Here is a 17,278-nt window from a genome sequence, read left to right as displayed (position 1 = left end):
GAGAAAGTGATGAACCTTGATAGAGACTTTATCTTAAGTATCATGGTGACTTTATTGAGGCTTTCCATACTGTTTTAGAGCTGTGGGTGAGATATTTCAGGTTTAGGAGCATAAGTACTATTTACCGCTGTACTTGAGAGTACATATGGTTTTCTTAAAAAATAAATATTACTCTAATTGCCTTTTAAGAGCTTTATTTCAAAATTTTCTATTAAAATGTTCATAGTAACTTTTATTCATTGACTTAAATCACTGAAACTACTAGTTTATTTGTAAATCTACTTTATGGCATTTACACATTTTTAGGATTTTTAAAAGGTGATTTCTTGTAACACATACATATTATTTATTGTATAACACTGGAGAGAAAGAGCTTAGGAATTCCTCCAGTGGATCCTTAATTTAGAATATTAGGAATGGTACCTTATCTTTCAGTTAGCATCATACTGTTTATGAATGCTATCAAACAGGGTTTTCTACTTCTGTAAAGTATTTTTCTGTAGGATTGAGAAACTATGTGTAGGGAAATTTGGGGGAACAAAGTTTTATTGTTTTGTAATGACAATATTTAATTACAAAACATCTAATAGTTTTTATCTTCAATTGTGTTTGCCATTCACTTAACTGAAAAACTCAGTTAAGCATTTGAACATCCCAGGGTTGCCATATCGATATGGGAGACCATGGCAACTGCTGCCATTTCTTTTATGATCCTGAGGCCAGACAAAAGGAAACAGAACTGCCCTCATGTTCTGAGTTGGGCATGGAGAATTGTGTTAGAATATGATGAACCGGTGATTCTGAAATACTGATTCTTTCTAAAAGTGTTTTTCTCAGACGTGTCCCTGAATGAAATATTGACTTTTTAAGAGTTATCATGGGTTAAGAGTTACCATCAAGTATCCATTTGTTCATATTTCACATTGATTAAACCTTGGCTAATAATCAGAAAAATTATGGTTGTTCACTCTTAAAAAGGTGTAAATTAAGGTTTATGTTTTGTCATACTGGAATAGAAAATTTAAGGTGAAATCAGATGTTTGTTTTTGGTGACATTGTTTTGGTAGGACCAGATGGATCATACTTCTTCAGATCATCGTCCAAACAAAAAAAGAAAGGTAGCAGATGGTGAATGTTATAGTGTGCCCATTTTTAGTAAATAACTTTCATGCTGCAAAAGCAAAATCAGAATGTATTGGAATAATATCAGAGTGATATAGTAAAAGGCATTTATATTCTCACCTAAGCTTTAAGAAAAATGTATGCCTGTGGCGGATTCATTTCAATATATGGCAGAAACAATACAATATTGTAAAGTTTAAAAATAAAATAAAAAAAAGAAAAATGTAAATGAAAAGTTGTAACTTTCATAGGTATTGTGAAACCGAAAGTTATCATTTTAAAAAATCCTATGTATTAACTTTCTGAGTTAGTATTTTTGTACTTACTTTGCTTTTATGTTCAGCAGAACTTTTCAATTTCTGTTGTAGCAAAATCAGAAAATTTCTATATTACCTGAAACAAACAGGTTTACGTTTGGATAAAAACATGGTTATTAGGAGAGCTAAGGTGTGTTTATGTGAGAGGTAGAGACAGAGGCAGAGAGAGAGAGAGAGAATAAATTTTAGTGCTGTAGGAATCACGAAACGTGAGCTTATTTAACCCTCGTATTTACAATAAGGGCGCTGAAATGCAGAGTTTTGCCAAAATCAGTCTCCTACTTAGTGACAAGAGACAAAAGCGATAATCCAAACTTTTCTGCTTCCCACTTAAGAGTGTTTTCACCACAGGAAAAAAAAATCAGGCAACCCCAAATTTACAAAGGATCAAGTTGCTTGATTAGAAAGCAACAAGTAGAAAATATTGGCGTCACATATTTTATTTTGGTTTTGCAGCATTTTGCAAAAGAAAAACAGGTTGCTTTTTGCTTTTTTATTTAGTTGGTGCAGTAACTTTCTACCTAGCTTTCTTATTTTTTTCTAACAGCTTTTACCTACAGTTCTGAGTATCACATTTGTGTTCTGTAGATGTGTGAATATTAGAGTTAAATGGCATTGAGTGTGATTGAATCATGTTTTGAATCTCCTCTAACCTGCTCCATAGTGTGGATATGGTGAAACGTGTGCCTTGCAGTGTCTATTATTTTAATAATGTAGTCTAACTCATATAATATAGTATCCGTGACAGTATTTGCAGCTCCATTTTTGTTCTCAGTGCATTAAAAGATGAAATTTACAAGCCAGATTTTTCTCTTTTCTGGTCAAGAGGACGTCCCTGATTAATAACATCTTTAGATGAAATAACTTTTTTCCTTACACATGAATAATCTTGTTAACTTTTGGGATTATGATCATTTATGTTGGTCAGATCGTTTTTACATTTCATGTAAGCTTTTCCATGACTTTTTCATTGAATATGAATAATGAGTATTTTCAGATAACTACACAATGGTGACTTGTCAACTACTGTACTTATATATGAGATAGACTAGTTTTAGAGATGGCCATGAGACACTGCTATATGAAGTTCAGCCTATTCATGGGTAAATAACAACTTTTTAAACTTCTTTTCCAGAACAAAGGAAGAATTATGCACGGGACAGTGTCAGCAGCGTGACAGATATATCCCAATACCGTGTTGAAGTAAGATACTTTGATGTTTGCTACAATGTAGAATGAAGCTTGAGGGACATAAAAATTGATAGTAAAATCAGAATGATGTTTTATTTCATGTCTATGATGTTGTAAATTGGGTTGAAATTTTTCTTTTAGATTTTTTAAAAACAGATGTTAAATATAGAAGTATCTAGTTAATCTGTTTTCATGGAGAATAAATTAAAATAACTACTCATTTATCATTATCAGTCTTTTTTTTGGTTAAAAACAGAACAAAGACTTCTATTTTGTATTATGGACTCTTCTTGAAATAAACCTTGATGGTTTTGTCTATAGTTATTGCAAGTTCTGTTTAAACAATGGTCTCTTTTTTAAAAAATTTTCCCTCTATTGCTGTCTTTTAACATACTTGCTCTTAATTGGAATCTATTTGGGTGAACTTTGCTTATTATAGTAGAAAATATTGAATTAGGGAATAATTTTTAAATTGCTCCTGTTTTTAGGTTTCTATTTCCTCAAGCATGCTTAATGAAATTTAAAGTTTTGTTTCAGTGGAGTGAAAAGTTTGACACTTGTTGCAAACTAGAATTGCTGTTGCTGCTCTCAACTACCAGTATCTATAGTTTTCAGGCTGGTTTGTAGACTGTTGTTCTGTTGTTCAACATCTAAATAACCAAGATATAATAAAATGGATTAAATAAAGAGCATATTATTTAAGCTGTTTAAAGTCTGTTTTTCTCATGTTTGTCTAGTTCAACAAGGCTCAGTATTACACAGATTTAGATATTTTATGATTCAAGGCATCATTTTCTCTATTCATCAAAAACCTGTTTTGATTTTATTATCCCAGTAAGGTTCCCATGAAGTTCTAAAGTACTTTTATTGGGTTGGTGAAAATGTTCATTTGGGTTTTCACATAAGAGGTGGGAAAATCCTGAATGAACTTTTTGACCAACCCAATCTTTGTCTTTCCCCTCTACTAGCTGACTTCAGTTAGGTTAACTTTACAATTTTGGGGGGAAAATGTTTACTAAGAGGCTATGTGTGTTATGTTTTTTCTTTTCTCAATCATAAGCACTTGACCACCTTTGTTCTGGATCGGAAAGATGCTATGATAACTGTTGATGATGGAATAAGGAAGCTGAAATTGCTCGATGCTAAGGGCAAAGTATGGACTCAAGATATGATTCTTCAGGTGGATGAGAAAGCTGTGAGCCTGATCGATTTAGAATCAAAGGCAAGTTTGAAAAACACATACTATTTTATTTTCAAGAAAGTCTAAAAATATTTATGTTCATGTTAGGTCAGATTGTTTGAAAATGGGTAAATATTTGGCACTATAAAATACTCTTGTCAGTGAATTTGAAGGAAAAATGTCCTTCTCCATATACTTTATGCATGCAAAATCATGTTTTTTAAACTAGAAATAGAGGGGATACAATGTTTCTTTAACCATATATGATGAGATGGAAGAAGTGAGGAAAAAATACATAGCGCTAAACTAAAGCCCCTATAGGGCACTATTCTTAAAGACATATGTTAATTATATGCTAGGCCAAGCCATATCCAAGTGTTGTGGTTTGAACCCCAGTGAGTGAATTGGGATGAAGGAGTTTGTGTGTATGTGCCTCAGCTTCCACCAGGTCAACACCGGGTAGCTTTCTTTCACGCAGGTAGTCAGGTAAGATGCTGGAGCTCTTAAAAGAGGCCTTTTCTGAGCCCCATCACCTAGTAGGCATTTGAGTTGCTAAGATAAAGAAAATAACTTTTGTAATCATGTTAAGGTATTCTGATAGGAGTAGGGTGTAAAATCTGCCCTTTCTTTCATCTCATCCATTGCATTCTGTGAGAGAATAACACCCGGGAGCTTCTCTAATCCTCCTAGTTTCAAGTAGTTATAGAGAAGGGATATTATTTAATTTATTTTGAAAGAAAATTGTTATCTCCCTGGTGTGGCCTAGAAATTACATTTTGTTTTAATGGAATGTGCATTTTTTGTTTCACCTTTCTGGGTCCCAAGGAATGAGGGCTTAGAATCAATTTATGGTATGATGTCTGTGTATATGTGCTGTCTGTAATAAAAGTTATTGGGTTTTTTTATGTTCCAGTTATCAGGGATATTGGATTTTGTTTACTTATAAAAAGCCACCATTTCTCCCATCAATTACATCATGACACTGCTTGCTATTTGTGTAAGGCCATTCATGTTAGGATAACCACCTTAAATGTATCTCATTAACAAAGAATTCGTTATTATTATGAACAGAAAGTTAATTTGTTTCAGAAGTAATTATTTGATCTATCAGGGTCTTATTGGCATGCCTTTTTATTGGTTAGAAACTATTCAATTTCATATGACCAAATAGCTTAATCATTTCAAAGAATGTATTTTTTAGCAAGATTCTTCTAACCCTGATGTTTGACATTTTTGGCTGGAAAAACTTACATAGTAAATTTTTCCATCTCAGAGATTCACGGAAATAAAAAGTGTACAAATGATGTATTATTGTTAGCTTAACATTTGTGATTACTAAAGATAAAAACTAAGAGTTTGACTATAATATTCAAGTAAAAACAAAACATAGCAAAACCTTGATATTATAGAGCCACAGGGAAAAGAATACCAGGTAAGATGGATAATAACTTTGGAAAGAGGCCTCAGTTTACCTATTTTTCTCTTAAGGGCATCCTCTCTTTCCCATAATCTTAGGCAATCAGTACTGATAATTTCAGGTTTTCTTCTGTTTATTAAGAACAGAACCACATCCCTTTATTAAATAGTTCCATCTTTTCTGCTCTTTCTCTCACTCCTCCTCTAGCCCAGGATGGTGTCTTTTCTGTCTCCTTGTACCTACTCATCCTCCCGTATTTTCTGTGTTTACTACTGTTCATTGTCAATGTGGTTTGCATACTTTTAAAAATTATTGGTATGATGCCTAGAGCTCTTTGTGGAGCAGATTTTATATATCCAATGAAAAGTAAGGCAAGTTGTATTTTTGCTTTTTAGAATGAATTGGAGAATTTTCCTTTGAACACCATTCAGCATTGTCAAGCTGTGATGCACTCCTGTAGCTATGATTCGATTCTTGCCCTGGTGTGCAAAGAGCCAACCCAGAGCAAGCCAGACCTTCATCTTTTCCAGTGTGATGAGATTAAGGTAAAAGACTGGTGAATTTTCTCTCCCTTTAAGCAGATGTTCTAGCTTTGATTACCTCCTTCAATCATATGGCTGCTGCTGCTGCTGCTAAATTGCTTCAGTCATGTCCGACTCTGTGTGACCCCATAGATGGCAGCCCACCAGGCTCCCCTGTCCCTGGGATTCTCCAGGCAAGAACACTGGAGTGGGTTGCCATTGCCTTCTCCAATGCATGAAAGTGAAAAAAATAAAGTGAAGTCGCTCAGTCGTGTCCGACTCCTAGCGACCCCATGGACAGCAGCCCACCAGGCCCCTCCGTCCATGGGATTTTCCAGGCATGAGTACTGGAGTGGGGTGCCATTGCCTTCTCTGAATCATATGGCTACTAGGTACTAGATTTTTAGTTTCTTACAGTTTTGTAAGGAAAACACCTCAGTATCTTCCCTAGGATGTTTAGGCTAAGTAAATAAAGAGAAGATTGAGTGTTATTTAAAAAATAAGATGCATTCTGTTTATTTAAAAAATGTGCAGATAATACATTAAATTCTTCACTGAGGGACTTGGACTTATAATTAAAGATTGATTCTTCAAAAATCATGCTTCACAGACAATAACCATGTCATCTGTTTTATTCTGTTTTATGCTGGCACCAATCACATAGCATGGGTTATTGCAATGAAACATTTGGACATTTTCCATGGTACTGATTTAAGGGTTACTGTTCAATTATGTAACTTGAATAATTGCTCAAGTTATGTAATCCCCAAGTCATAATGTGAAAAGAGTTGAGCATAGTTACTATACTGGTAATAATACGCCATATCCTGAAGATTTATATTTCAAAATACACTGTAATTTTCAAATGATTGTAATTTGTGATGCTTTATTGGACATTAGAATTTATCTGCAACCTTGAATCTTTATTTCATGAGTTGATTTCTCTAAAAGGGAAATCGTTTTTAACTGAGTTGATTCTTGCTTTGCCAAGAACAGTGATTTACCACTTGATTGTATGTAATATATACAGGCATTCTTTTTCTTATAAAGAAATGTTGGGAGATTAGCATAAAGTGTCATTTGATCATTTCTGTAATTCTTTGACATTAAAATATGATAGGTAAATTAAGATTGACTATAAATAGTATATTTTATAATTTTCTTTTTATTTTAATTTATGTCATAAATGACTTTCTAAAAAATTTATTTAAATAAATGACTTTCTTACTTGGAAAGAATTGTGACAATAGATAATTTGTATGTTCATTCGACTTCTCATATGTTGCCTTTGTAAAGTCATAAAACGCATTAGAATTTTTTTTGCAAGGTTAGATTTGTTACATCAGTAAGGATTAAGATGGATATTTTACTCTGAAAACAGTGAAATTTAATTCAAACATTTTAAACACAGAGAGCTATGCTTAAAGACATCTTAAATCTGCTATATGTCTCAGTGCTCGAAAATCTCTCCCTGGAAACTATTATTGGACTGAGTGAAGTTTCTGGATTCCAGTTTTTAGGATAAAGGGCTTGCTTTATTTGTTGGGGCATGATGATATTGATGGGTCCAAAACAGATTTACAGAATGCTGTTTTGTCCTGCTTAAAAGCTCAAGTACCACCACACAGCTCTATGCATGTACTCACTGGTGCCATATTCCACATTTGGGATGGATTTTTTCCCTTGCCCCATTAGAAATATAAATGCAATGATATATGTAGTTTCTTGCAACTTCCCTTTTGGGTTTTAACCTTTCTTTATCATGGAACTTTATACAATGCTCCTGCCCACCTCAGTATAAATGTTTTCTTGGAAATATGATAGCCAACTCCACACCCTACCCATAGGAAATTCAGGACTCCTAAACATTCTTCCTGAAACTAGAATGTTCTTACCCAAGTGAAGCTGGACTAGGACATGTTAGCAATCTCGTTTAATAGTTGTGTGACCTAGGCCAAATCATATGAGTATTCCTCAGTTCTACTAATTATAAAATAAGAAAAGATTATATGATCTTTAAGTGTCGCCTCACTGCTAAAATTTTATGATACCTGTGCCTATGGTAAAGAATATAATATGTAACTATGTATGTATGTGTGTATATGGGAGCATTCCTGGTGGCCCCACGGTAAAAGAATCCTCCTGCCAATACAGGAGATGCAGGTTTGATCCCTGAGTCAGGAAGATCCGCTGGAGAAGGAAATGGCAAGCCACTCCAGTATTCTTGCCTGGGAAATGCCATGGACAGAGGAGCCTGGCAGCCTGCAGTCTGTGAGGTTGTAAAGAGTCACACACGACTTAGCAACTAAATAACAATGTGTGTGTGTGTGTGTATTTGGGGAAAACATACATAATTACAGAGAACAAGCAGACATAAAATAGGAGATGAATATATCCCAGCAAGAATGTGATATACAGTAATAATCACTGGCTATAGGTGAAGTCGCTCAGTCATGTCCGACTCTTTGCGAGTATTGGAGTGGGTTGCCATTGCCTTTTCCAGGGGATCTTCCCGACCTAGGGATTGAACCCAGGTTTCCCGCATTGTTGGCAGACGCTTTACCCTCTGAGCCACCAGGGAGGCCCCATAAATAAACCTCAGAACCAAACAAACTTCTTAGCTGCTAATCTCACATTGGTTCCCAAGAAAACCACATCAGACATTCAAATGCTCTTGTTGGAAGAGTATCAGAAACATCATTCCTTTGGAGAAAGCTAAATTTTATTAACCTGAAGTGACAGAATAAAAGGGTTATCACAAGGGTTACAGCCAGGTGTTGGGGTTCACCTAGTGATGACTTGGGGCTGTCTTAAACTGAGGGAGTGGCTCTGCTGGAACTGAGTTATGTATGTCCACGGTTAATGGGTGCCCAGTGGACAGTGAGGATGGGGGAGGGGAGGGATGCTGCTGCATATGCTGGTACTTCCGATTCCTCCACCTCTTCCCAGGCAGAGGTATTAACCCAGTTACATTTTCAGCATGTGATTATACTTTCAACATATGCAAATCCTTTTTCTCTTTGCTTTTATACAAGTATAGCTTTTTTTTTTTTTTAATTAAAGGAGTCTGGATGAAATAGTCTTTAAAAATTCCTTCCATTTTCGAATCCTTTCGTTACAAAGTTCACTGAAAAAAACTACAAGTGTCATGTTTCAAAAGCAGATTTTTTTTAAAAAGTCACTTTTCTTTTGCATCAGGACATTTATTGATTTGGACAGCGCACATAATCCCTCTTTTTGTTTTAACCTACATACCAAGATAAAGAAATCCATAACCTCCTAGGTAACTTGTCTTTCGTTGCAGGCAAACCTAATTAGTGAAGATGTTGAGAGTGCGATCAGTGACAGCAAAGGAGGGAAGCAGAAGAGGCGGCTTGATGTCTTGAGGTAAAAGCATTAAAAGAAATTAAGGGCTAGAATTGGTTTTTATTTGAGTCATTTTTTTTCTTTAAAAATTAAAATATTTTCATCAAAGGTATATTATCATGTTTTACAGATTACAGTCTGTAATCTCAGCTCATTTGCTTTCCCAGGGTTGTTGGTGTGTATGTGTGTGTGCATGGCTTTTCTCCCCATAATTCTGGGATTTCTCTGGTGTGGCTTCTCCCACTTCTGTTATCCTAGAGACTCATGAACAAAAGAGTGGCATTTTAAGGGAAGATAGCCTAAGGGAATATAAACAGATATTAGGACTCTAGTTTTGTTAACACCCTTTGCTAATCATAGGAGACCCAGAAAAATACATTAAACCTGGTTTTCAGCTGAACTGAAAATGTTCTATACTTTTCATATACATTTATAAATATACATAATATGGAATGGTTAAGAAATCCTTGTTTTTCTACCCCAAGGCATACTTCTAGAGGTTAAAGAACTAATACATAAAACTGAGAGAACTGATGTGTTATAGAAATAGAGATGGTAAAAATTCAGTTTGTTTTCATCTGTTTTCAGGATGATTTCCAAAGCAGACCCTGGTATACCACCTCCACCCAAGGCTCCTGCCCCCGTGCCCCCTGGCACTGTGACCCAGGTGGACGTTAGGAGTCGAGTGGCAGCCTGGTCCGCATTGGCAGCTGACCAAGCAGACTGTGAGTACTTCCAGGAACTGGTACTTATTGAACATTTACTTTGAATTGTGACCCAGTTCTTGCTTTCAGCCTCTGATGCTGATTTCTAAGCTGAAACTTGAGGTTAGTTTTGTAAAAATAGATCTTATGTAAAGAAAAGTTAAACCTTGGGCTTTATAAGATTATTGTCTCTTAAGAGTTAAGACCAATCTTTTAATAAATCTAGTGTTAGAGTCTTTTCTTTTTAAAGCACTCAAAGAGGGAGTTTGACTCAACTAACAATTAAAAGAATGATAATAGAATATTTTAATATACTTAATATTATAAAATATATTTAAATATAATATATTACACTTATATAATATATTTAATATAATATTTTAATATATAAATTATTTTAATATTTTATATAATTTAGATCAATATTTTTTAATGATAATACTTCAAAGTTCTTTCCACTACTGTTATCTTACCACTGTCTTCTCTTGGACAAACTGTTCATGTTTACAAGGGCAGGATGTCAGGACAGGAGATAGGGAGGTGGAAAAGGGCTAAATTGCATTCACCATCATGTAAATTTACCTAATGGGTCCCATGTCTGTACTGTCATTTTGCTTTGATATTCTTTAAAACAAGTAACTGTACCAAAGAACATACTGTAATATATGTCAGAATGTTTCACTATGTTTGAAATTTGTATAACTGGAAAATGCCTTAACATGTGTTTGGTCCAGTCTCTTGATTTAAAGGGTAAATAAATTGTGATCTGGTGAGTCTGAATTTGATGGAGACCATAGCGTCAATTCTTTTACCTCCTAGTTCAGTGTGACTACTTAAATCACTTACTCTTTACCTAGTAAAGCATCATTCATGAGAATATCTAGCAGTGTAGTTAAACTACAAAACTTAATTGACAAAATGAGTGATACTAGACTGTCCTTTGAGTCTGGTGAACCAAAATTTAGGCTCTGGGGTAAGCCCGGGATATACCTGTGTGACCTTAAAAGTTATGCCTCACTTGCAGAATGGAAATGAGTTAAACTCATATGTTTCTGTGAATCTGAAAGGGAATAATGTATATGATAGTACCTGGAACAGTATAGTAGGTAGTCATTTTTGCCAAATTGAGTTCATTTTTATCAATCACTTTCCATTTTATTTTTTTTTAATTTTATTTTATTTTTAAACTTTACATAAATTCTTGTGTCCTTAAAGCTATTTTCAGTTTACATATAAGCCCAGCTACCAAACAGATGAAAGAAAGAAATCTTTGAAGCATCCATTTTTCAAAAATAAAGTAGCATAATTATTAGTTACTGTAACTTTATAACACTTTATATACATTTCCACTTTGTATTTAAAATGCTGAGTGGAATTTTATAGTGTTTTCTACTTCTTGTGTACTTAGAGTACTTTTGCTATTATTACTCTTTTGGTAGAGGAGATGTGGATTTTATTTTGAGAGAGGTCAAAATGGTCTTCCTTGAAGTTGAGGAAGGATAAGATACCTTAAGTTTTTTAGACATTCTGAATAAACCTATAAGAACATCCATCAAACCTATAATTTACAACAAGAAAAATCTATTCCCAGGGATTTCTGAGCCCTCATTGTGTGTGTTAGTTACTCAGTCATGTCCGACTCTGTGAACCCCATGGACTGTAGCCCACCAGGCTCCTCTATCTATGGGATTCTCCAGGCAAGAATACTGGAGTGGGTTGCCATTCCCTTCTCCGGGGGATCTTCCTAACCCAGGGATCGAATCCCAGTCTCCTGCATTGCAGGCAGACTCTACAGTCTGAGTCACCAGTGAAGTCCCTCATTAGATGTTGTCTAAAATACTCTGTACAGTCTCATCTATTAAGTTACAGTTATATAAGCTTTTCAGAACTTCTAGTTTACTACTAGGTCAAACAGAACACACTGCTTACCATATGAAGTTCTGCCTGGATCCAGGCCACTTTGTAGTTGAAAGCCCTCTAAGAAGAGTATCTCTCTGCTCGCCTGAAGGCTCCAGCTGACTTAGGTTGGATGACTTCTTCTTTGGATCCTTGACATAGCTCTTGGGGCTTCCCAGGTGGTGCAGTGGTAAAGAATCTGCTTGCCAGTGCAGGAGACCTGGGTTTGATACCTGGGTCTGAAAGATCCCCTGGAGGAGCAAACGGCAACCCACACCAGTATTCTTGCCTGGAGAATCACATGCATAGAGGAGCCTGGCAGGCTACAGTCCACAGGCCCCAAAGAGTCAGACAGAACTGAGCATGCAGGCACGCATGCAGCCATAGCTCTGCCCTGACTCCACAAGAGATCTCTGTAGAATAGTGGCAACTGCAGTGTGTTCCTAGCAGTGCCTCAGACGATGAAAAACTCTGAGAAGTACTGCATATCTTTCACTGTGTCCTCCAAATGGTATTTTGGGAGTTCCTAATACCTATATTTCAGCTTCAACTTAACTGTTGCCCAGTATACCTATAAGCAAGATAGCAGCCAACCACATGTAAAAACAGCAGCTAACTGGCTAGATTTCATATATGGAAATTGTACTGATTAAGTTTCGTAAGACTCAGTGATTTTTTTTTTCCTTTTTTTTGGTGAATATTCCATTTAAGGGTAACTTAGGCATAGAGGAGGCATAGCAGTTTGCAGTATTTTTTGCACTTCTCTGTATTGAACATGATGAGCCATGAGGATCCATCATGAGTTGTGTTTCCATTTAGTAATGATGCAGTTCTCCTGTTTCATCCATCCCTTTTTCTTTCACTTCATCTACTGAGAAATCTTGGAATGAGTATCTGTGTTAATTGACAGTGTTAACAGTCTTGTAGCTGGAAGGAGTTCAGATAATGATACTGATTATCATGCCCCAGTCAGCTGAGCTAACATAGTATCTCGTGACTTTTGTTCTTCAATTTGCAAATTCTTGTAGGTATTTTTGCTTTTAAAGCATATAGCTTCAAATGAGAATAAGCCCGATATTGTGGGCTTTAAGCTTAATTACAAGTGGAATATTAGAAGCTCTTTATATCAGAAGACCCAAAGCTTTACTATTATCACAGTGTTAGAAAGTATGAGAATGAGGAGCTTTAAAACTTAGAACTTAGTTGGCCCCTTTTAAGAAATTGGTGATTAAAAAACGTGTATATTTTTTCTTCTGTAGGAATTAAAGGGCACTGTTGGGCTTGTTTCCACAGGCATCTGACGTTAGAAGAGAGAGAATAGAGGGGACATAGCAGGGTAAATCAATACCATGCACATGGAAGGCTGGTCCTTCAGCTCTGTCAAGTGTGGTGGTGGGAATGACTGTCAGAGATGAGGGTGGTGAGGATACACGTGTCAGAGATGCTAGTGGCGAGGGTGCAGGCCAGGGGTGATGAGCACAGCTTTGATTTTTGTATCCAGTGCAAGTGTTTACTTTTGCCAGTGACACTCTTTTCTAGACAGTTTGCATGTCTGGTTATCTATATTGGTATCACTTAAGCAATAGGTTGAAATATGTATGATTTTCTTTTCTTTAGTTGAGAAACAGAGAAATTATTACCAGCAGGAAGAAACACCTGAGATGATGGCAGCCCGCATTGACAGAGATGTGGTAAGTGAAATAGTCATCATTAGGTCATTGGCTTTTTCTTTTTTTAGAGAAAAAATATTAACAGGAAAAGTTAAGTTGATTTAAATAAAGATATTTTGTGGAAACTATATTTTTTCTTTTCAGTGGTGGCTATGACCTTTGAATAATTTTTTTTTCTTAACAATTTTTGCCTTTATGCCAATATTTAGCTAGTAGACTATGGCTGTGATAGAACTAGGATATTAACTGGTTTACAAAGGAGTTTAAGCTGAATTGTCAAGATTTGAGGGATTTTTCTTTTCTTGTGGTTTGTAATCTATAATTAAAATATATTTTTAATTTGTCTTCCTGGAATTTATTCTAAAATATTTTATAATGCCTGAAAGATAAAAGTTATGTGACACTTCTTAAGGGTAGATACGTATATTTTAATACTTTATAAAAGATAAGGCTATATTGATTTTGATTTCTCTATAGTAATTTCCTGGCAAAATGACAATGCCCTGTGACATAATTATAAAATATAATGTCAGTATAATTGCTTTTTATACTCTACTTATGTTCTGAGCTTATTTGGAAACAAATACTTAAAGGACTTTAGAGTTTGAAATTTAATTTTTATATTACAGTGTTACTTGTTAACACTTAAAGGTTTATTTAATACTCAAAAGCTTATTTAATCTCAGTTTTTAGTCTTTAAAAGAATGTCAAGTTTCACACGTAAAAGGAAGTCAAGAAAGACTATAGTATGTATAATATACAGTATATATTAATATATGATATGATATAATATATAGTATAATTGAAGTTGATCTCATGATCTGTGAAAGCATAGTGCATCATTAATTCTGCTTTACCCTGTAGAAATTCCTATTAATGCCTATTATTACAGATTATCAATGTGTGTGTTATGTTATCACAACATTCTATATACCCTTAGTCCTGAAAAATAATATTGTCATTGCTTTATTGGGAAGTTTATTAGAAAAACTGAAATGCTAGTGCTATTCTAACAAACTATTTTCTTAGAACACCCCCGCCCCCCAACTTTATGTGGGAAGAACACAATGAGAAAATTAGAGTCATTGAAAATAGTTAATCTGAATATGTATTGTGAATGTTTTCTTTATGATATTGAAAATAGAATAAAATAAAACTAAATAAAAATGTGAATGTTAGACTTTAGCCACAGGCATGCTAGTTGAATACTTTTTCTTAGAATTAGTGATAAACTTGAAATTTATATGTGGGAAGTGTTCCTTTTTCTTTTCTTTCTTTTAAACTTTCTGATTTTCCTTCACAGTGTAAAGCTAAGGCAAAAATAGTTTTCTTCTGCTTTATAGTTTATTCTGTAATTTCTAATTTCAGCAAATCTTAAACCACATTTTGGATGACATTGAATTTTTTATCACAAAACTCCAAAAAGCAGCTGAAGCATTTTCTGAACTTTCTAAAAGGAAGAAAGCTAAGAAAGGTAAAAAGAAAGGACCAGGAGGTAAGTTGGATTTTCTTAACCTTCTAAAGAACCATTCAGAATGCCAGTGCTAGGCAGAGCTGGCACTTCAGAGTTGTTAAACAGAACTCCATTGACCAGAGACCAAGATCCCTTTTCTGGTGTTGAGAGAACCAGTGATGTAGGCGGAGAGTACGATAAACCTGGGGAATAGCCCATTTGATCCCAATTTGGCTACAGTAAAGAAAGACTCTAAGTCATTCTGCCTAAATTATTTAGAGACTCATTCAATAGTGGCCATCTGTCTATAGTTTTTGTTAGTCATTGTAAAGATAATGTCTGTTAAAGTCATAGCACCATTCTTCTCATATTTAAATTTATTTTACCATAAATGTAGAACCTCATTATTTTGTTAAATTAAAGGATTGACTCTGCTCATTAAAATAGTTAAAAATATCAATGGATTTTAATTTTTTGTCACAAAACTCCAAACAGTCAGGTCACCTTCAAGCAGTTTTTACATATGCTGCAGTTCAGTTATTTAAAATGACCCCAAGATATATTGGACTTCCCTGGTGGCTCAGACGGTAAAGCGTCTGTCTACAACGCGGGAGACCCAGGTTCGATCCCTGGGTTGGGAAGATCCCTTGGAGAAGGAAATGGCAATCCACTCCAGGACTATTGCCTGGAAAATCCCATGGACAGAGGGTCCTGGTAGGCTACAGTCCATGAGGTTGCAAAGAGTCGGACACGACTGAGTGACTTCCCTTTCCCTTTGCCTCCCTTTCAAGATATATAAAATTATAATTTTGTAACAAAATGGTATAGATGGAAATATATAAGAAAAGAATAAATATTCTTTTCATTACACCTGATTTCCACATCTTTCTCTAGCTCTATCTATATCATAAGCACATAACAGTAGACCTGTCTTCTAGAAGTATGTATGTGGATATACTTTACCTCATATATTCTGAAATTCAGTATTATTGCTTTCTGATGTACTTGCTGCTCTTGTACTCTTTACAAAGGGTATGCCATCTTATTGGTCATCCAAATTCAGAACCATAGATTTTTTGGTGAGTCCATTCTTTAGTTTATAACCAACATTGATTTTATTTTTTCAGCCTCTCTTGTATAAAGTATTTTTCCCTTTTCAGTTTCATATCCAGCAGCTGCTTCAAGGTACCTCATTTTTTACCCAGCTTTCTAAGCAACCTTCAAGCCTCTAGTCTTCCGTTTTGTGAGGACATTCTTCTTAAAGGTGTAAGGCAGTTACTTCACTTTTTCTGCTGAAAAGCTTGTTAATCTCATGTTCTATTGTTTATGTAAGTCAAACTCCTCACCCTGGTGGTCAGGGTCATTCACAGTCTCACCTTGATCTACTTTTCCATTCTCATGTGTCTTTGCTTTTCTGTTTGTTGTTTCACGTAGAAACTATTTCCTTTTTCCATGTTTTTGCTAATGCTGCTTTTATTCAACCATGATGTTTTTCTTACCAGACTGCCCTGGAACAAACTTTGCAAATCCCATCTAAAAACTGCTTTTCCCAGGACACATCCTTAAGTGTACATTTCCTCATCTGTAGTCTCTTTGTAGCCTCAGTTGAAACGTCTCTTACTTATCTGATTCATATCGTCTATGGATTTTTAGGGCCTTAGGAGTAGGATGTGTAACTTACACAACTTACACATTTTTATAGTCTTCATGGTGATAAACACAGTGATGAGCATGTAGAAGGGCTACAGTATAAATTTATGGAACCTGATCAGTAATCTGGTAGCACCTAAGGGTACAGTAATCCATTTCAAGGGTTGGGTGATCTTAATTTGTTACAGTCAGTCTATGAGAAGTGGGGAGGTGACTAGGTAGCATGATATCTGATGTGATCATCAAACTTTACAAACATAAATGTGTTTTCTTTTCATTGATTAAGTTTTCTTGGAACTTTGCCCTCATCTACCTGCTTCTCCTATTTAATTCTTTAGAGGGTGTTTTAACACTGCGGGCAAAACCTCCACCTCCTGATGCATTTGTGGACTGTTTCCAAAAGTTTAAACATGGATTTAACCTTCTGGTAAGTGAAATTTATTTATGTATTATTTGAAGCAACAAATGGAAGAGATCAGAGTCTAGCCAGGATGTACCTGATCAAATTAAGAGATTAAACTGTTATTGTAGATTTTTTTGTATGTGTTTTTATTTGCCTTTAATTAGAATAGCAGATTGCAAAACTTATACATCTAAGACACTTGATCAAAAAAGGATGACTCTAATTTTTAAAATGAAATTCTCCTAATCTAATTCAGTGCTTGCTAATTGAGATTCCAAAGGTGAAACTAGTAGCAAAACCTCTTCTTTTGAGTCTGTGTTGAACCTTTTTGAATGTCTGTCTTTGGCCTGATTACATTGCAGTAATGTGTTTGCCTGCTTTTTTAATC

The 17,278-nt window shown here is 35.1% G+C and overlaps 1 protein-coding gene across 4 annotated transcripts in view; it reads left to right on the top strand.

Annotated features, from left to right (window-relative positions):
- The window catches only part of EPS8 (EGFR pathway substrate 8, signaling adaptor), a 197,829-nt gene that overhangs the window by 135,433 nt on the left and 45,118 nt on the right, over window positions 1-17,278 (top strand). For 3 of the 4 annotated variants that reach the window (XM_055571097.1, XM_055571107.1, XM_055571088.1), the window contains exons 4-12: window positions 1,068-1,118; window positions 2,575-2,642; window positions 3,691-3,852; window positions 5,623-5,772; window positions 9,053-9,135; window positions 9,703-9,839; window positions 13,332-13,405; window positions 14,753-14,879; window positions 16,826-16,914. In XM_055571097.1, the coding sequence (XP_055427072.1) occupies window positions 1,068-1,118; window positions 2,575-2,642; window positions 3,691-3,852; window positions 5,623-5,772; window positions 9,053-9,135; window positions 9,703-9,839; window positions 13,332-13,405; window positions 14,753-14,879; window positions 16,826-16,914 (941 nt within the window). The remainder of the gene's footprint in view (window positions 1-1,067; window positions 1,119-2,574; window positions 2,643-3,690; window positions 3,853-5,622; window positions 5,773-9,052; window positions 9,136-9,702; window positions 9,840-13,331; window positions 13,406-14,752; window positions 14,880-16,825; window positions 16,915-17,278) is intronic. The other variant, XM_055571080.1, reaches the window with a different exon arrangement.

The sequence above is a fragment of the Bubalus kerabau genome, chromosome 1 (genome assembly GCF_029407905.1).
Source record: "Bubalus kerabau isolate K-KA32 ecotype Philippines breed swamp buffalo chromosome 1, PCC_UOA_SB_1v2, whole genome shotgun sequence".
NCBI lineage: Eukaryota > Metazoa > Chordata > Mammalia > Artiodactyla > Bovidae > Bubalus > Bubalus kerabau.
This window is presented reverse-complemented; position numbering and strand designations above follow the sequence as displayed.